This window comes from Gallinula chloropus (assembly GCF_964237585.1).
Source record: "Gallinula chloropus genome assembly, chromosome: 1".
Lineage (NCBI taxonomy): Eukaryota > Metazoa > Chordata > Aves > Gruiformes > Rallidae > Gallinula > Gallinula chloropus.
The window spans coordinates 92,794,304-92,815,401 of record NC_140085.1 but is presented as its reverse complement, the minus strand read 5'-3'; the positions used below and the strand labels follow the sequence as shown (position 1 = coordinate 92,815,401).

Genomic DNA, 21,098 nt, shown 5'->3' with positions numbered 1-21,098 from the left:
AGTCTATAACACAGAAGTATTCAAAACAAATTTAAATATTGAAAATGGCTAGCATAGTATAGATGTTAACTAATATGGCAGGCAAATGAAATGACAAAGATGCTTATTTCTTAAATGAACAACAGTTAAATGTCAGTTCATTGAGCAGGAAATAAAAGCGTATTTACAATGAACAATTAGTTGTTTAAAGACATTAGGAACAAATCTTAAGTGTTTAAAAACTTAGCTAAAAACATATGTGAAATGTGACATACATCTCCAAACACAATTATTGGCCTAACTTTCTTGAACAAGGGTATGTCTATGGTGATGAAATGGAAACACACACAGCAAATTATACACAGGCATTTTTTTTGAAATTATCAGGAGAACTCTGACTTCCCACTAAGTTAACACAACAAAAGGTGTGAAAAGAAGAAAAATATTCAGGTGATGAATTTATCTTAAGAATCTAGACTTGCAAATTACTTTTTTTGTTTGAATGGTTAATACGGTCAATTATTCCAGTCAGTCATTCCTTACCACATTTTGACATTAAGAATGGATATATACCAAAAAATAACTTTAAGAAGCATCTTTCCATATTTCTACTGACAGTGGAACAAACGTGTTTAGATATTTTTCTCAACTGTTTTGCTTAGCAATTTTTTACTTCTGGTACCCATTGTAATAATCTTTTAAAAATACCCAGTTAAAAAAGAAAAACAAAAATCAAACACAAACCTCCCTCCCCAACCCAAAAAACTAAGCAAAATCAATACCCTAAAATCCTCCCTTATCAAGAGAATTGTGAATTCCTGTACCTATCCATTACTTCTAAGGCTGAAGCCCCACAGAGGCAACATGCCCAGTCATGTGAAAGACTGGTAAAAAACAAAAGCAAAACAAAAACAAATTTTAAAAGTTTTAGCTAAACAGAAATAAACTGCCCTGGAAGCTGACCTACATTTTACTTCAGGGAATGGTGGTTTGTTGTTGTTGGGAATTTTGTTTGCTTTTAAAGACAAAAGAAAGGGAACTATTTCCTACCCTCTGACAGGTAACACTGATGTAATGCACTTTCCTCACCTGGTCTCTTGGATGAGACACACTCCCCTTATCCGCTGGCAGCTTTTATTAGCTTACTACCTCATAAGCTCTCACACAAATCACTGTGTACTCAATTACATACCTGAGATGGTGTTTTCTTCTACTTACGGCCCAGACACAGAATACCTATGACCTAGGGCTTCCATACTAACTGTTAATTTTGTATAGTTCAGAAAACTAACCATACTAGCAGAAAGGCAGGAGAAGATAGAGAGGTATCCACAGGATACTTACACCAAAAGCCTTCATAGTAAGTAACAGTCTTTCCAAGGAAAAAGATAGCAAAAATTCCCTCATCTAAAATAGCCTATAATGGGTTTTTTTTCCTTGCTAGAGATGCTCTTAAAAAAAAAAAAAATTATCCAAGATATAACATGGTCCGAGAGATCATGCTGTACATCTCTCTCACCTGTTGTAAATATTTGCTAGGATAAATTCCCAATAAATATTTCATGCTCACTACAAGACATGAGAAAAAAATGAATAAAAAGTGTATTATTAAAAAAACAAGCAAAAAAATTAAAAATGAAGCTTTTATCAAATAGTCATGATGGCCCAGCAAACATCAAATCGAGACCAAACTGACCTAAGCAGATAATTGCAATTCTACTACAAATTGCTTTTCTACTGATTTCCATTCTCTCACTGAGAAAACAAAAGGGGGGTGGGGGGGGGTGGGGAGGGGGGGAAGAGAAACTGTTTACAACTGTTTACTGGTTGAAACAGCACCTAGGTTCTTACAGAGGAACTCAAACACTAGACACTGAAAGCCTTCTATGGCTACTGTCACATGAGTCACACAACCATAACGCCACTATCCCCAACTGTTCAGAGAGACCAACGGTATTTTTAATCAAAAGGACACACAAGCTGAGTCAAGTGACAGGACCAATAAATTATTTCATGTAACGTGTGAATTAGCTCCTAAACAAATCATTCTGATATTGTGTGAAATGACAGTTGTTCTTTAAGATGCTCACTGAGTCTACACAAGTCACATGCTAATTCCTTACACCTTAAATCAATTCAATTTTATCTCCTGGACTTTAAACCAACAGGTATTGAAAGACAGTTCAATTTATTATCATATGAGGTAATCAGACAACTTTACTACAAACAATGCTATTCTAGCTGAAACCAGAACATGCATCCTCTGAGAAAATACTTTTAATGCCAATAAAAATATTATACAGGCAAAAGAATGAGAGCTTTACCTTGGAATGAATTTATTCATGATAGCATAAAAGCAGTTGTACAAATCACTGCGTGGCAAACGAAGGTGCACCAGAGGTTTGAGTAGATGTATCCAGCCAAGGCAAGAACTGTATTTAACATTGCGTGATTTACAGTAAAAAGTAATAACAGACTCGATATCCAGGAGTAATACTGACTTCTCCTCTTCTGGCACTGACAACTGGTCTGAAATAGGCACAGCAATATAAACCACATTAGCAGCCTTTCAAAGAAACACAATGCAAAGTTATTTCATAGCACAATTGCACCAATGGGGACTGCTTGGAAAAGTAAAAAAAGGGGCAACAAAAGCAGACCAAGAAAAAACCAGCAGCCTGGATTAAATGCTTAGAGACAGATACCCAAAGACGCATCAAAATACAAGAGATTTTATAAACCCAGTAGGAAAAAGAATTTAAATATCACGTCAACAGGATTAAAGAAGTTTGTGTTTTCCAGGATCTATATGAAACAGAGGTAGATTCTTTTAATGCACAGAATTCCCCTTTTCTATTCCTATTTGACATGCTCAGCACATAACTTATACTCAACTCTACCACAAATTCATTTGAATTTCAACACAGATCAATGCACAATGCATACCTCCAATTTCTCAAAAACCCACTGACATGCAAATTTATGAAAATTGTTCATCTGAAATCAGCCAGCCTTACAGACTTAAATTTTAGTATTAACATACGAAGCACATTTTTAATCTCTATTTCAAAGAAATTTTCCTAACAGTAGGTTAAAATTGGAATTTTTATGGTGACTATAAAAAGAGAAATGATACAACTACACCTAGCTTTTAAAAGTTCTATTTGGTACTGTTGATAATCAGAAGAAACGCTAATCATGAATATATAAACTTTTATATAGTGTAAAACATTTCAAATTCATACAACTATGGCAGGGTTACTGAAAAGCCAACATATCCCCTATATAATGACAGATTAATTCTGAACCCATAATTTATATTGTTACATTTGGATGAAAGTTGAGAAAAAAGTTTGTTCTGTAATTAAAGAAAGAAGCTAAATGCTTCCTAAACACTGTCATTATTTAGTCTGACACATACACAAAGCTTAGATCATCACTAGTTCCGAAGGATCTTAGAATCATAGAATCTTTAAGGTTGGAAAAGATCACTAAGACAGTAAAGTCCAACCATCTGTCCAATACTACCACTGCAATTAAACCATGTCCTGGCCTACCACATCCACATGTTTTTTGGACATCTCCACAGATGGTGACTCCACCACCTCACCAAGCAGCCTATTCCAATGCCTGACCACTCTTTCAGTCAAGATGTTTTTCCTAATACCCAATCTAGATCTCCTCTGGCATAACTTGAGGCCACTGCCTCTCTTTCTACCACTTGTTACTTGGAAGAAGAGACCAACCCCCAACTCACTACAACCTCCTTTCAGGTAGTTGTAGAAAACGACAAGGCCTCCCCTCAGCCTCCTCTTCTTTCTGTACAGACTCTTCCTTAAAAGGCTGACAACATTTCAGAAGAAGTGTTGGCATCCACATCACTTGAGGCAACGAATCTAAGACATACTGAAATACACCATACTCCAGATTATGACTTCCACGTGATGAAATAGCTACTTTGCTTGCTATAGTTTTCTTCATGGTAGTTAGCATGGGGCTATGGTTTGGATTTGTGTGGAAAACAGTGTTGATACTATAAAGATGTTTTCATTATGGTTCACACAATTTTCAGGTTAATATTAAACACCTCTTTAGGTTTTTTAAAGAGTCTAGTATTACATACAATTGCAAACTATGTATTTCTGAAATAAAACTGTTTTAATCCACTTGGATTATGTACATTTTACTACAGCTAAACTGATTTATAGTAAAAGAAGGAATAGCTATGTTATGTCTTGGATGGGGGGGTGGGAAGAGATGCCTACACACACTACATTAATGCAGTGGCATTATAACATCCCCCTCTTATTTTAAACTGCCCAGGAGCGTCATCCTTGTTAATGAAAGTTTTTATTACTCAAGTCTTTAATACTTTCCCATCAAAGCTAGTCAATATTTGGCATTTCCTTTTCTCTATCTCTCAAGAAAATAAAATAGCACATAAAACTCAAATGTCCACTGAAGATTTATTTTAAATTTGGAGAGTATTTGCTTTGCTAAGACATTAAAACAGATGTAATCTAATCTAACGGTGAAATCTCTAGATAACCTTCACTCTGAATTAACTTTCCATTTATTACTTTGATGAGTTTAATATTATTACATATTACAAAATTTTTGCAATAAAGACAAAAAGGAAAACTAACAGACATTAAAGTGCTTAATTTTGTATGTTATGAATAATAACTGGGATGTTTTGCCATCTTCCAAACCACACACTGTGATTAAATACCACAGTGCAATTCCCACTCGCGCTTTCCTTTGCAGGACAGAGAGAGAAAATAACCCCTACTAGATTCTAGAGCTAGAAAACATAGAATTGCATTTTAAAAGTAGTAGGTATGTATGTATTCATGCATGCAAACAGTAGCTCCATTATTTGCCTTAACTTTCAACTACACAAGAAGAAATTAAAGATGACAGGCAATAAAATACAATATTCTTTATTGATGCCATAAGAAGTATCCTAGTTTATGGGTCAATATTGACCCCATCATCTGAACAGTGATTTGGCCATTTTTGTGATGAATTGCAAACCAGATCTTGTGGCAGCTCCTTACAGACATACTGGAATATTATTTCCAATGTCTTGGCATCCTACTATCACAGAAGCCTCTCAGGTTTGCTGTAAGGACTATTAAAAAATACCTTAAAAAAAAGTCTTTAAAGTCCAAAATGTTTAATATAATTCTTTTAGAGGTTATATTGATTTTGGTGCTATAAGAGCTTAATCTTAAAACATTAAGTACCAGTCATTAGACAACTAAAAACCTGAATGACACTATAGATTGAATTCTATAGAATGAATTCTGGTTTAAAAGATGGAGCTTGGAAAACAGAAAAAAAATTTTTTTTTTCAACTCATGTAGCTCTCTTGCCCTTTGGCTCTGACCATGCAAACTATCATTTACAAGTTAACACTTTCAATTTCCATGACTTCACCTATCTCAGAGTCAGAGTACAAATAAGACTACTACTTTCTCATAAGTTCCATCTCATTTTCTCTGCCCTCTCGTCTTTTTCCAAAATGTAAACATCATTCAGATTATTTAATTCAAAAACCAAAACCCTAAAACATTCCAGAGCACTGAAGTTTTCGCATAGGTGATCTAAATGTAATGGAACTTACCAATTAGCTCTTGGCAATCCTTATGAATTATACTCTGTTCTGGCAGGTCTAAAGAGCCATCCCAGGATGCCAGGCTGTCCCCCTTTCCTACAACATTAAGTGCAATCTGAAAACAAAAATAGAAAATCCTCTAAACATTTTAGTATCTTTCTGAAGTTACACAATTATATCCTAAATATCCTAAAGATGAATCAAATATACATACATATTAAAATTCTGCTACTACTGATGCCTGGTAACTAAATAATTTACCCCAAATCAAACACAACTTCAAGTACTTCCTCCTTCTTGGTTTAAGCTCCTATTTACCTTCCAGACTTTGGCCCTCAGATCAGCAGGCAACTGTCTTCCTTGAACGATGTTTCTCACAGTTTCAAGATCACAGCCTCCTTCTTCTAGAGCGTCTGCAAGATCTTTTTCCCTGCAATAATAATACATAATGTGTTTATTAAAAAAAAATTGTACAATATTTTTCAATGTTTACCTATTAAATAGATGTAGACTGGCAGCTATTGGCAGGCAAACCCCACACACATAAAATTATAAGACAATGTGCCAAAGAAAATAGGTATTTGCTAAATGTTATTTATTCCTCTATCTTTAAGGCTGCTTGTTCAACTTCTAATTCTAATTCAACTCTCAACTTAAATATAAGAGAAAAAAAAGTTCAGACCATTTTTGTTTGCTTTCATGAAGTGCCAGTGTTGCAAAACCTATCATAAACATGTAAATTTAGTTGTTTAAAACTTAAGGAATACACAACAAACTTTCAGAGACACAGTGCATTCAAAACAAAGACTACACCTAAATTACATGGCAGAGTTCTTTTAAATAAAATACCACATGACCTAGAAACAGAAAACTTACTTCAAAAGTCTAGAACAGTCCCCTTTTAAGCCTATCTTTCCCTGAAACAGGACCTTTTAGGTGTAGTAATTTAAGCGTAGACACACGCACAAGGCTGGGCTAAAACATACAAAAATGTAAATAATAGTGTAGAAAGTAGCAAAATACACATGCAGGAGTGATACATTAAGTCGCCATAGTAAGATAAGAAAAGCTTGTAAGCATGAATAGGTAAGAAGGAACGCCTGCAGAAATGATTACATCACAATCTCTCTGATAACTTCTGCAGACTGTTTCAACAGTTCCACGCTGTCAACATGAGAGAATGACATCTGATGATTGCAGGAATTTCAGTACTATGTAGCACAGCAGTGACACAGCACCAGGTTCACTTGGAAAAAAAGAGCAATGGCAATGATACGTAGGTCCCACTGGCAAAACTTCTTCCTTCCTGTATCTTAGAATCATAGAATGGTTTTGGTTGGAAAAGACCTTCAAGATCATCGAGTCAAATCATCTTTACTGTCTCCTACTACCCTTGACGTATGCCTTCAGAAAGGCTTTGCTTCACATACCTTAGGAGTTAAACACAAAGCTGGAGGTCTACAGCCAAAGTAAAACATAAAACATGACTGTTTATCCAGGACAGATATTCAAGTATGAAGATGCATTCCTTCTGAACAACGCATCTCTTTATACATGTGTAATAACAGATGTTTAAGTGTTATTAGTACAACTCTCAATTAATCCACATTACATGCAAATAGTAAATTCCAAATCCCACAGAAGAATGTCAGCTGTTGAGCTCGACCCACTTCTTCCGTTTGCATACACCCACAACTAACTCCTTGATATAAAGCTTCTCAAGTCTGGTCTTCTGAAAGCTTAACATGCAAATTTCTGATTTTCTAGAATCACCCTTTTTTAAAAAGACTGAAACCTCTATCTGTAAGAATGTGATGCATGCATACACTCAACAAGGAGCCACCCTTAATAACTTCTGAAAGTATCTACAAGTTTGCATAGTAAGCATTTCCCTTCCACTGTATCAGCCACCTTCTTTGCCAGTACTTTTTGGTAGCACTTCAAATTCCAAGTATACACTGGGGTAAAACAGAGCTTTCTTCAAGAAATTTTACAAATTTGGATGAAGAAAGTACAGTTACAAAGCAACTGACAATGCCTTCTTTTCTTATATTTTTAGTATTTTAAAAACATTCTTAAAGCCCACTTATTACAGAACTACAGGCTGCACAGGTGAATACCGTTTTCCTGCGACTGAAATGCACACCATCACCTATCCAATTATCTGACTGTGTACACAACAATCAAAGTTGGGAAGATTAAGTCACTGAATTGTTTCACCCTGAATAAAAATCAAGTGTTTCCAGGGCAGTTACACAAAGAGAACTAGCACTCAGCAGAACCACCTGAACTCTGGGATGATCTAACTTCAACAGAAGCCAACATCAAACATCAGCTGAAGAGAGCTAGATGCTCTTAGATACATGTTTCTGTCCATGCTGAATATGACAAAACAGATCTGAGAGCAACAGCTAGGCCTTGAATTATAGCACACAGAACACCTGTATAATAATTATAGCAACCAATTGTATGACACCAGCACGTCATAATGAATGCAACAGGATGTTATATTTTTGGGGAAAGGTCTTAAATTGCAGTACTTAAATATGGTTTCTATGTCTTTCACAGAAAACTATTTCGGGGGGGAAAAAAAAAAGTAATTTAATATACATGAAACAACACATCTACACAAGTTACCAAACCACACCTGCTAAACAATGTTTCACAGACGCAGGAGTATTAACTGTACCGGTTACTCATACCTAATGGCTTAAAAAGCTGTGCACAGGTTAACATCCAGAGCAACATGTTATCTGGAAACTTGTGCTTCCTCTGTTTGATAGTTAACATATTACTTTTTGAAAAATATTCACAACTGTGGTCATCCCCACTTTGTACACTGTGAAGATGACAGGCATATCAAATTCTGACTTTATAAAGTGAAGTAGTAAAGCTAGCATTTGCCTGTCTCCCATGCAAAGAGATGTGATGCATCACCACATCGAGTTACATGAAGTAACAGGGGGGCTGCGTTATCCTCCTTATAATTTGTTATTCTTTTCCTCTATCAACTCCCAAGACTTTTCAGAGGTTAGAAGGAAGGAGTTCTCAAAGATTAAGAACAAATATCTTCTTCAGACTAACTTGCACCATACCATTAAAGTGATTTTGGTACTGTAACACATGTACACTGGCTGTGTTTTACCTTGTATCAGTCTGCGCTATGTAAGTTCCAGCAAACCGCCAGCAAACTGGATCCTTGTCTTCCATGAATGACCATCAGCTAGGAAGTTTTCTCTTCATACAGACAACTACTATCACATTCTTTACTTTGGAAAGAATGCAGCACTTCTCTCTCTAGGCAAACTCCCACAGACCTGAACAGCCTTCTTTCTGTTCTACCATGGCTCCATTACCTATTACAGGTGCTATTCTGTATTTTGACTATATCTGTACAATTCAGCCTATATCCAAGCAATGGCCTGAATGGCCAGACTGTTCTAAATGTCATAATGTACAACATTGGATTCATGCCTCTGGACCAAATTTCCATACTTAGAGAAGGATCTCTGAAATTCATGCCAGTCTAATAAGATACTATAATCAGTAGGTAACTACCTCTGCCAATACTCAACATGACTAAAGACAAAACAATGCTGAAGACCTTGAAAAAATAAAAATTATCAAATGATGGGACTTCAGCTTTGCTTTTTTTTTTTTTCTAAGTACCATTTATTCATATGTAACTGAGGAAGTTGCTAATAATCACTTACAAATACTAATGAAGAGATTAAGAAATGGTGGGGATGTGAACAGTAGGGAAAAGAGAGTAGGAAGTGGTTTTGGAACTGTAAGTACATAGGATAAAATGCACAGTATTAAGAAAACAATAATCAATCAGCAGATTACAATGCCTGGAAAGTATCTGCTAAAGTCATTATGTCTGCTCATTTGTTAGTAGGAAAGACAAATCCCTTTGAACTGCTTCTTCCAAGTCAAAGTGCATTTTTGGAGGGAAAAAAAAAAAGAAGAAAGCTTCAAAAGTTTAGGGCTTTAATTTGTGATGGGGACACTTCCAATACTTGATAACAATTTATTTTCACAGCCCAGCAGGTATCTTCTACACATACCAAATTCATTATCTAAAATCCACTTCAGTCCAAAACCAGATGGTCAGGGTGGTCACTCTTTTCCCATATATATGGAATCTACTACTACACATCTGAATATTAAAGATATTGCCCAGTGGCCCAAAGGAGTTAAAACACATACTCCCAGTTTAGATTATACCCCTTACCAAACTGTTTCCCGTATTTTGACCACTGATCTGACATTGGTGGAACACCTGAAAAGCTGCTTTGATTATTTTCTCCCACACACCTCAAGTGACACACTCATGGTAGCTGCTCATGATACACCCCAGTAGCTCACCACCACTTTCTAAGGAGTGATATTTCTTAAACAACTTCACACATCATTCCTGTTTTCCCTACACCAGAACCCAGGCTGCGACACCAGATGAACCGTTGCCAAGAGTATCATCTGGTTTAGTTTCTACAAAGTCGCTGTCTCCTAGGCCAGCAAACACATCCAGTCTGCAAGTTTTTGGGTATTTCTGATGCTTGCAGCATGCAAAGAGAAAGACAGGTATATATCTCACAACGCTGCCATCGCAATTATAGGGGTCATCTGTACACATCCATGTTAGTGACAGATTGGATTAATTTATTGTAATATATTTTTACTATTTTTGTTACTAAGAAGGTAGAATTAAAATGCATTTTAAGCAAAGTACCTTACTTAGCAAAGCTCAGATTAGCATACAGGATTATAACCAGCAGTAATCACAAATAAGCTTTACTTAAAATCCCTGCAACCTGGCTGAGTAGTGCTGATGAATATCTTAAAAAGTCAATGGCTAATACAGATTTATTTTCATAGCCATCATTCTATCTTTCAAAGCACATAGCTTCCCACCACAGAAAGCTACCTGTATAAAAACTTCTCCCGCCCCCCATATACTTTTGTATAATCTACTCACTCTGGTTCCTACTTGTAATTTAAGATTCGCCTGGCTACGAAAAAAACCCAACCCTCAACAAGATCAGTATTAAATTGGAAGTAATTAAGAGCACTGCTTCACTATTGAAAGCAAACAAACAAAAATCAATTGTTCACATTTACTTAAATATCTCCCTTGTATTCAGAATAACATTGAATATTTTTCCCCCTACAGAATTTGAGAAAAGCACTACTTTCTGATTTTAATTTTGCAAATGGATATTAACATACTTTAGGAAAAGAAAGAGCCTTTTTTGTTGTTGTTCATAAGCTTTCAAAAGAAATATAATGGGGCCAAGCACTAATAAGACAGATTCTAAGCACAGAAAAAATAGTATACGTGCTAGCTTTGTCACCCAGTTGTCCGAAACAGTTGGGAGTGTATTTTGGGATTCACAAGATGACTGATTCCAATGCAAAGTTAAAAGCATGTGAATAATTCCATCCATGGTTAGTTATATTTAGTTAGTTCAGTTTTTAACTTCCAAAGTATAGCTCTTAAAATAAAATACTACTTTCCTGAAGCATGACTGTTAAACAGGTATCTGCAAAAAGGTTTTAGAAATTAACTTGGAATTATTTATACCTTTATCTGAAAACTTGAACAAGAAAAAATAAGTAAAAAAAATTTTATTTCCTCAATAAATGAGAGGAAAGAAGCCTCATAGCTTCCAATTATAGACATCTTAACTAAGAACAATCCAGCTTGTGTCTATAAATGCTATTGCCTAGAAATATAATGCTCCCTAAAATTATAGTTAAAATAATTAAATAAGTAGACAAAGAGTAATTACGATTTTACAGCACAGCTTGAAAGCATCCTGCTTCCTTTGTGTTTCATAGTATTCTTACCATTGAGCACAGATATGTCTTCCAGTGTCAAATACAACATAACCCACAATTTCTCAATTTGATTTTTGAGAATATGCCAAACAGCTAAAAAGAAATATTTAATAAACAAGTTCTGACAAGGTTTTCTGATTTTTAAATCAGAACTGTTGATAAACTTCCTGTATTTGCTGAACAAAAAGCTGATGACCTCATTCTTCAAAAACTCCATATGACAAGTTTGAAGGGCATATATATCTTTTTTTAATTATATTGCACACTGACACATTAGTCTGACATTTACCTGTTTGGTTTGTTGGGTTTTTTTAAACCACCAAGAAGTCAGTATGGATTGAGTCAGTTGAGGATTTTAACTCATCATTATTTTGTGCCCCCTGGTATCACACCAGCACCACATGTCAAGTCGACACAGGAAAAATAAAAAGGGTATTTTATGTTAATAATCATGTCTAGATTCTACATACTGAAGGGGCTATCACAGTCTCTGAACACAAAATCACATCTGCCTTTGAATCCCCCTAAGGAACCGAATAGTGGACAAGGAATCAGTGCTGCTGGTTTTGTTCCCAACATCGTGTACATATGTACATATGCATCGTGTTATGTTTCAGATGTGTTTTAAAATAAATATGAAATATTATTGTACAGTTCCATATACTTCTAAAACCATGATAATGTAGTAATTTACACCAAAAAGCATGCAAAAGCTACATACTCTACTTAGAAAAACAACTATTCAACAGCAATCATACATGTACACACAAGGCAACAGTTTAAATCAATAAATGAAAATGTCTCCCCGAAAGTCCCTTAAAAAACAAACAAACCCACAACCACAAAACCAAAAAGCCACGTGAAATTTCTAACAAGCAGTAAGGAAGACAACTTTCTGTTAACCATACGCTACAGCTCTAGTGACAGGATGCATTCTGGCATACGAACGTAGCGCTCAAGCAAAAGCCTCTTAGAAAATCATTCTAACAAATGCTTTCATGTTTGCCCTTTCTAATAGTACCAGCATATCCAGTTTACTATAGTTACATTTTGAAGGTGCCAGTTAGAATGGCTGTGCCTGGAAATACATCTGGAAGCCATGCTTGTTGCCTCATTCTTAACCAGGAATTTTAGCAGTTTGTCATTATCTGGGAGACTGTAATATTCTTTCAACATTAGGGTTGAAAGTGGTTTTTTTCCAGAGATATTTCAATATAGTTCTCATTCAGTGTCTGGGTTTATATTTCAAAGTGTCAAGACCACACTGTCAATGCATCTGTCCTTAATTCTGTAATTACACATCCCAAGAGTCAGGTCTGTATTCAGTAATAATACTTACACAACACTGTACCTATATACAGTGCTTCATAAAATTTGAAGCTGTAATTAAAAGCAAGGATAAAAAAGCTAAAAACTGACACCTACTGATTTCCATTCACCTACAAATGATACTTGTTTGTTTTACCTAAGAGCTGTATTCCTAGAACCAACCTAGACAAAGAGCAGATACCAGCTCTACCTGCATGTGTATCAGTTCTGGCTTCTTTACAGTGAGATAACTAAGTGCAAAGAAGCTTGAGCATAGTTACTAAGAAACTCTGAATCTGCCACATAAAATAAAGCCTAAAAGCAAAAGCATCAGAATGGAAATGATCATATAAAGCAGGTCTGTAAGGAAATCGTGTGAGAAGTGTACGTGGAGAGGACAAAGAGCAACGCTGTGGCACAGAACCACACCGAGAAATCACATGCAATGCAGAAGCACAAGGTGAAAAGCCAAGTGAAGATGCACAGGAATGGAGGTTTGGGGTGCTGTAAGAGTAGTTTCAGTATTTAAACACAGACTGTGTGGTGCTCAGCTCCCATCTGGGGTGAAACCACGACACTTCAGCAATCTTAAGTGAATACTCGTGCAACAAACACTAAAATCACACCACTGCTACCATCAAAGTGATCCTGCACACGCTCCAGAAAGTCTCTGTTCTTCTCCTAGAGGTTAATGCAAAATCCGTTGTAAGTAGCAGCTGCACTAGAGGAGGGTGGCAGGCAAAACCATTCGGGTAACTGGCCAGGACTTCACGCTGCCACCGGTGCTTGAGTAGGAACGCAGAGAAAGGGGGACGCCGAACTGAACAAAGCAACTGCACTCCAGGCAGACAGGCGCCCACATCGAGCAGCTCCTACCTCATTCCAAAGCTGTCATCGGGAGCAACCGCCCCGCTGCGGGCTGGGCACGTCCCGAGGACGGCCCCGTCTCGCCGCTGTTTTGACGGCGACGCTTTCTCTATCGGGACCCGGGAGCAGCCGAGCGCCCGGCGGCGTTCGACTCGGGGCTCGCCCCAGGGTCTCACCTCGCTGGGGCCTGCCGAGCCCGGCGGGGGGGAAGGAAGGGGAGGGCATGGGAGTGCCGCCCCCGCCCTGGGGAGCTCCCCCCAGCCACCACACTTTCGCGACGCCGAGGCCACGGACGCCCCTTCGCGCGAGGGGCAGCCTGGGCCCCGCACCACAAATGCGGCGGATCCGGGGCGGCTGGGGAGGGGGCGGGGGGGGAAGCGGCGACATGCGGAGGCGGGGGGCTTCAGGCCCTCTCGCCCACAGACACCTCTCCCCTCCTCCCCCTCGGCCCCGGTGCCGAGAGGAGAGAAGGAAGCGGGAGGAAGAGGCACCGACACCCCCGTAAACTCACCAGCTGCTCGGCGGCACCTCTTCCCCTTCCGCCATAGCTGTTGACGTGCCTCTTCGCTCGGCCGTAAAGCGCGACAGGGTGATGGCTGGTTTGTAGTGGTTTTTTTTTCCCGATACTACTCGTCACCAGGCGCCGGCTCCCATCCCTTTCTTCCCCCTGTGGTGTCGTGAAACGAGGGCACTTTCCGCAAAGCGCGGAAGCCTGGCAAGGGAAGTCCGCGCTGCCTGCGTAAGGGAACGAGGCGGGAGCCGGGCGGGGTTTGACGCTGCTGTGGCCGCGCCCTTACGGCGTGTGACCGAGTCAGAGTCGCGCTTGCTGCGGGCTCCCGGGGGTGTCTGGAGAGAGGCTGCGGTTATGGGGCTCTCCCCTAGGGAGCAGGAGCTGCCCCGCCGCGGGGCCGACGGAGCCTCCCCTCAAGCAGCCGGCGGCCGGCACCCGCGTTTCCCCACCCCGAGCGGGAGCCGCCTCTCAGCGCGCCCGGGGAGGCAGTGGGAGGTGCGGATCAGCCTTGTGAGGCGGCCCGGCAAGGGAAACCGCTACCGGCTGCGTTCGGCTCCTTGCCTTCTCCTTGCGCTGTTTCAGGCTGGGTGGTGCAAGCTGGAGCATAGGAAGCTCCATGTGAGTATAAGGAGGCACTTTTCCCCTGTGAGGGTGACGGAGCACCGGCACAGGCTGCCCAGAGAGGCTGAGGAGTCTCCCTCTCTGGAGACATTCAGAACCCACCCGTATGTGTCCCTGTGTGATTAAGTCTGGGTGACCCTGCTCTGGCAGAGGGTTGGACTAGATGGTCTTTCGAGGTCCCTTCCAGCCCCTAACGTTCTGTGAGGGAAGGCCCTATCACCAGCACCGGCCGGTGCCTTCCTCTAGAAAGGTTAGGAACCGGTGTCCTCAGCAGCGAAGCCAGTCTGTGGGGGAAAAAAAAAAGAGGGTATTTTCAGTTTTCATAGTGGTGAACTGTTTCCTGGGTGCGAGTCTGATTATTAAGTGACATCCCCTGCAGTCAGTATACTGGCAGGCTAGTCAGAACTCCTGTTTTACACAGGACGCTGTTTCCAGGGGCTAATATTCATTTGCCAGTGTTCATTGGAGCAGCACGAACGCCCACATTAGATCGCGTACGTCCCCTACCCATTTACAACCTCAAAGGGAAAAACACGCAAACCCAAGCAGTGTAAGTCTATGCAAGTTAAGGGAGGAAAACAAAAATCAAGTAATTTACGCGTGGAATGACAGTGCCACCTTCTGACAAATTCGTGTCCCGACACTCGTCTGTTTAATTCCGCAGCGGGTATCGGGGTGTGCGCTCCGGCGTGGAAGTGCTCAGACGTGAAAGCGGGAAACGCTCCTGTGCAAAGAGGCTTCGCTCAGCTGCGCGCAGCATCCAGTTCCCAGGGAGGCAGTAACAGCCGCTCCAAGGTAGCACCCCGTGTTTTCCCCCTCGTATTTTTCTGGGAATTAAAAAAAAAAAAAAAAAAAAGAAGAAAAGAATATTGTGAAGGAGAGGGTTGCATTTTTAATTCCTCTCCTCTTTTTCCAGCTTTCTCCGTGGCTTTCAGTACTTTCAGTAACAGCCGTTCCCCGCCCCCAACAAATCCCAAAACCTCCAACTCCAAACCCCTCTCTCCACCCAAAAGCCAACGAGGAACCCTCACGCTTTTTAAACGTCTGTTTTTATTACCTAGGGAAAAAAAGAAAGAAAGAAAAAAAAAAGCTTATAAATCGTTCCCCGAAGCATCACTCTCCCCCCGACCGCCTGGAAGCGGCAAAAGCTGAGAGGGTCAGACACACTCTCCTACAGCCGCGCTCCGCTGTGCGGCGGGCCGTGCCAGTGCGCAGGCGCGGCCCGGAGAGGGGGCGGGGTCAGGCGCGGGCTGCGCGCGCCCGGCCCCGCCCCCTGGTCCCCCTCGCGTGGCGGCCGGCGGCAGCAGCATGGGTGACACGCTGGAGGAGCCGTGGTGGGAGAGCCCCTCCGGGGCGGGCAGCAGTCCAGGTACACGTCTCCTGGAGCTTGCTTCTCACGTTGGGCTTGAAGCAGCTTTCCTGAAGGCCAGCCCCCTTCTCCCCGGCCCTTGCTCTTCCTTTGTGGGGGTTTTTTTTCCACTTCCCCCCCGCCCTCCCCCCATTCCCAGCTAGCCCCCCCCCCGCCTTTCCCTTCCCCGTTTTTAATTTACTTCTGGTTTACCCCCTCTCACTCCTGTGGTGTTGGTTTGCCTTTTTCATCCCGTGCCTGCTTTTGCCTGCTTGCTGCTGGCGGCGTTTCCTCTGTAAACAAAAATCTCGGCGGCCGGGTGAGGTCTAATCCCAGACCCGGGATGGTCAGAGGATGGAGAGGCAAGCGCTTGAATAACAGCGGGAACACACTGAACAGAAATACTCTTAAGCGAATCTTAGAAAAGCGAGGGCGGTGGGGATGGGGAGGGGGAGAAAACCGTTTCCTCCGACTTCAGAGCTCGGTGTCCCCTGTATTCATTTAGTTTCTAAACTGTGTTTTCCTCCAAAACGAGTTTCTTTCCTGGCAGGGTGTCGCGTGATGTTTGTTGGTTGCTGTTACCGACCTGAAGTTCTAAAGCTCTGAAAGGCCTTGGGAACAGTAAATCCGTAGCAGAGCCTTTGGAGGGAAAAATACCTGTGGTACTTCAAAAGCATCACCCCTGTATGGGCTCGCTGTATGTGCCCACTTGCCGTGTGTTACTGTGTTGCTCTTTAGAGTATGGGACTGTGACTGATTTGTGCCTTTTCCTGATGATTATAGTGTCTTGCTCCTGGACTTGACTTTTTTTCAGTGTGTTTTGTGGCACTTTACAGCCAGCCTGTGGTTGCATCTGCAATGCTGAAATTTAATTTAGAAATTCGGGTAGATTGAGACAACTGAAATGACTTTAAGAGTTAACAGGACTCTATGTTATTTAATTTATTTTTAAAAATTGGCATTTAGATACTGTTTTTTAAAATAATAGGAGTTATCGGGATTGATCTGCACCTCTGGGGAGACTCTAGGTCTCCAATGCCTTGACAGTGGTTGCTTACTTCCTGTGAAAAGGTACTTGGAGAATAGTTTGAGATATATACAAACTGTATGTATGTAAAAAAGAGGGGTCACAAGTCTTAATAAGGCTTCTGAGCATTCCAATTTTAGTTTTAGTCTCATATGCGTTTGTCAGGCAGTTCCAGTTCCCACGCTCAATGCTCTTCATTAGGAATTTTTCATTCCAGAGTCCTCAATATGTTAAGAATCTACACCTGCACATTCTGCCAACCAGAGTTTCCATTTGGGGTGGATGTTGAGCTGAGTTTTATAACCTTGGCAGCTTTCCTTTAGAAACTTAATATGAAGCAGGAGTTGGATGATAAACTTTTGACATGATGGATAAGCCATCTGACTTTGAGATGTGACTGAATCGCACAGAACTCTTGCAGTGACTGAAACTCTTTGGGATTTTTACAATTGCACTGTTGAGCTACTAAATAATTCAGGAACATCTAGGGGCATGTGATCCAGCCCTGTACTAAATGCAGTACGTGCAAACCATCACTCTGCTGCCCATATCCCACCTTTTTAAACTTGTTGGCAGGTTCTTTGAGTGGAGCCGGCTGTTGTATTAAGTTGACACAAGCCATTGGTAAAGTAAGAAGAGATGTGTTACTTTTATTTTCTGTTGGCTGTTTTTCACATACAACAGATGTAAAATCAAATGTTAATTTGTACAGCGTTCTATGGATACTGTAAAATGCTTTGAAAAGAGTTGGCATGAAATAGGAAATACAGGTTTACATTGTACAATATAAGCAGCAATAGAAGAAAATAGTTGCCTATTAAGCAAGCACTTCTGACAGACTTGATCAAGTTTATTTCTGTGAAACATCCAGTTTTGTTAAAAAATATTTACTCTCCAAGTATGTCTGCCACAACTGTAGGTGCAAAGCAGAATAACAAATACACTTTTTAAATACTGAACTTGTGCCAAGTCCTTTGAGACTAGCCCTAGAATAAGTTCTGACCAATGGAATTTTCTTCCTAATAACTCAGCCCTCAGAAGTGTCTTAGATTTTAGTGACTTGTAGTTAGAAGAGGCTGCTTTTAAGATGAAGTGCATGAAAGATGCTCAGACTCAAATGGTCTGAAAACACAAAAAATATATCCTAGTATATGGATATATAAGTAATTAATGTGCTTTACATCACTGAAAATAAATTTTTTAGGATCCATGTTAAAATTAGAGGTAGTTACTTTCACTATGAGACATGAATGTTTACCCTGCTGCAAGTTGTTTATAGATATGAAAAAACCAACCCAAACGAAAGTCCACAAAAAGAACCCTGAAGGGATTAACTATCTGTTTACCTTGTCACATCACACAGACTAAAGAATCTTGCCCAATAACTTCGTCAGCAAACCTTTCAGAGGAGACTTGTGGAAAGAGAGTTAGGGATTGTTGTCTACTTCTCCGTGATGTTTTGTGTAACGTGTCCCAAGTCATTTAACTGCACGACTTCCTTCCTTCCCTCCTCCTTTTCTTAAATTTCATGTCATATCTGTTTCCAGTCTTGAATATGATTTTTATATTGCAATCACGCCTGTAGCCAGCCTGCCATGTCTCCCGAGCAGTTGAGGGAGAGGGATGGACCTCTGTTTTTCAGAATTCTTCCAGTTTCCTTCTTTTGCGTTACCACTCCTTGTCCTTCATTCTCTACACTTTCTTTGTGTCCCTTAATCCCCTAAGAGTGTAGTATCCCTGTTGATCAGTTTGCCTAGGTCTTTCAGTAGGAGCCTATGTGGACTGGGGCCCTCCTAGGTGGAAATGGATCATGTCATCCTAAGACAGGAGCAAAAGACCAAGAAAACTCTTCTATCTTAGCAGTATAAATAGGTGAGAAGTGCAATATGGTACTGGAAGGATGATAGTACTTACGGGGTCCTTTGTGGGCTCTAAATTGAAGGATGCTGTTGCTCTTAATTTCTGGCTTAATTTCTTTTGCCAGAGCTCTGCTTTTCTTTCTGTACACTGACAACAAAGGGTGCCAAACAGCATCAGTTTGTAATATGTCATTTGCAGCTACTAAGAGGTGGACTGTTCATTGTAGCACATTCAGAAGGAGTTTTTGTTGCTTGATTGGAGCTGAGATCTGTGTTGGTGGACCTGTGTATGAAGAAGTCTCTTTTCTTTTTTTTTTTTTTTGGCTCATCCATATGTTCCTGTGCCCTGATGAAACTTGTTCTTGTACTGAGGATCTCTCTGAGAAGCATGCCAATTTCTTTGAAGTTTATGTTTCTTACCCCTTTACATGTCCTCATTCCTGCAAGCTGCAGGACATATGATGGCTTGTGTCTGTGAACTTTATTTGGATCTGAGCTTACGTGACATGCAGCCTCGGACCTTTATAGTTACCTGCAGATTTGTTGAAAAAAATGTGTAACCTTTTCTTTTTACTGTAGAATAGTTATTCTTTAATTTTTGTGTTTTGACACCAGGGTGTCTTGTAGGACACAAGCTGGAAACCATTTTTCGGTAAACTGATGTTTTCAAACTTTCCCCCCCTTTTTTTTTAAGTACTCCTAGAGAATTTCTTGTGGAGCTGCTGAGGGAGGCATAGGTTTCTGTTGCAGGTTTGCAAAAATAGTCTCACGCAGCCGCGGCAATGTGTTGCACTGTCTCTGTGGTTAAGTTAAACTTTTAGCTGTGAAACAAAAGGGAAAAAAATCGAGTAACTGAATGCATCAAAATATCTCCTTGCTTCAGTAAAAGTATCATGATTCTGGCTATGGCACTGTGATCACCACCAGCTTTTGCTCTATTTAGGAATTAGGATTTGGCAGTTCTTAAAGAAAGACCTATGTGAAAGGAGTTTTCCCACAGATTACCAGTTGAGCCATTTAGACTGTTGGAATGCATTCTGTTAGGGGAAGAAGAATGAGGGAGACATTAAGATCAGGGAAATAAATTTATTTTTCTATATTAAAACAGTAACTCATGTTAGTTTGTATTACAGGATTCCTGTGGGGGATTCCTTGCAGTGATAGTATTGATACTGTTAGTTTTAACTTTCTAAAGTGGAACAGTGAGAAATGTGCTTGTTAGAGCAACAGTTGTTGTTTTTTCAGGAAATTGAAAACTTCAAACCTGGAGTCTCTTGTAATATTTTGGGGGTGGGGATTGTGCATTGACTGAAAGGAAACTTTCACTGTTAAGCCTTTTAAAGAAGTTATGTTTTAAGAAAAGCAAAAAGGCAAATTCTCTCGTTGATGAACTATAACTATTTGTGCAAAGAATTAATTTGGTTAAAAAAACCCACACTCCACTAAGAGTTATGAATTTAGTAAACCTCTTTTACTTGAATGTGAGCAGTTGAAAGAAAGGGCAAAATTGTGGAAGAATGCAAGAACAAAATTGCATTTCCGTCTAACAAAATTGCATTTCCGTCTAAGTCACAACTTACTGTTAAGCTTGGCACAAATTTTGTTCCAAAATACCGTTTAAAAGAACTGAAATCTAAAGAATATAGTCCAAATAACTGTATAAATGTACACCATTTTAATACAAACAATATACATCTCAATTCTTACATCTATTTTCCTAAGAAAACATCTGCACAAGTGCAAATAGGGATAATCGCGCTAGTTAACTCACGGAGGAAAGAACTGTTCATGTTCAAATCATGTTTTCAAAGTGATTCTTAGCACAACAAGGAGCAGATTTCTCCATGCCTCTCTTTATTCTGTCTTTGGTACTAAACATCAGATACCCATACTGAAGCACTTCTTAGGTTAGACCAACTTTGGAAATAAAACACCACTCCCTTCAGCCCCTCTTCATTTCATTGACCGTATATTTTTATAAATCTGCTTGAGACAATGTTAGTGTTGTTATTTGTGGGACATGTTAAAGCTGAATTTACAGGAGAACCTTATTTGTATCTCATATGCCTCTCTACCTAGAGGGCCAAATTCTGGACTTAGACCAGAAAAATAGG

The 21,098-nt window shown here is 40.0% G+C and overlaps 1 protein-coding gene across 2 annotated transcripts in view; it reads right to left on the bottom strand.

The window, feature by feature from the left end:
• Positions 1–14,164, bottom strand: part of TBC1D23 (TBC1 domain family member 23) — a gene marked incomplete at its 5' end in the record, with an annotated part of 33,880 nt that extends 19,716 nt beyond the window's left edge. For both annotated transcript variants that reach the window (XM_084279229.1, XM_084279230.1), the window contains 4 exons: positions 2,304–2,508; positions 5,609–5,714; positions 5,918–6,029; positions 14,130–14,164. In XM_084279229.1, coding sequence (XP_084135355.1) covers positions 2,304–2,508; positions 5,609–5,714; positions 5,918–6,029; positions 14,130–14,164 — 458 coding nt within the window. The remainder of the gene's footprint in view (positions 1–2,303; positions 2,509–5,608; positions 5,715–5,917; positions 6,030–14,129) is intronic.
• Between the last annotated feature and the right edge of the window lie 6,934 nt (positions 14,165–21,098).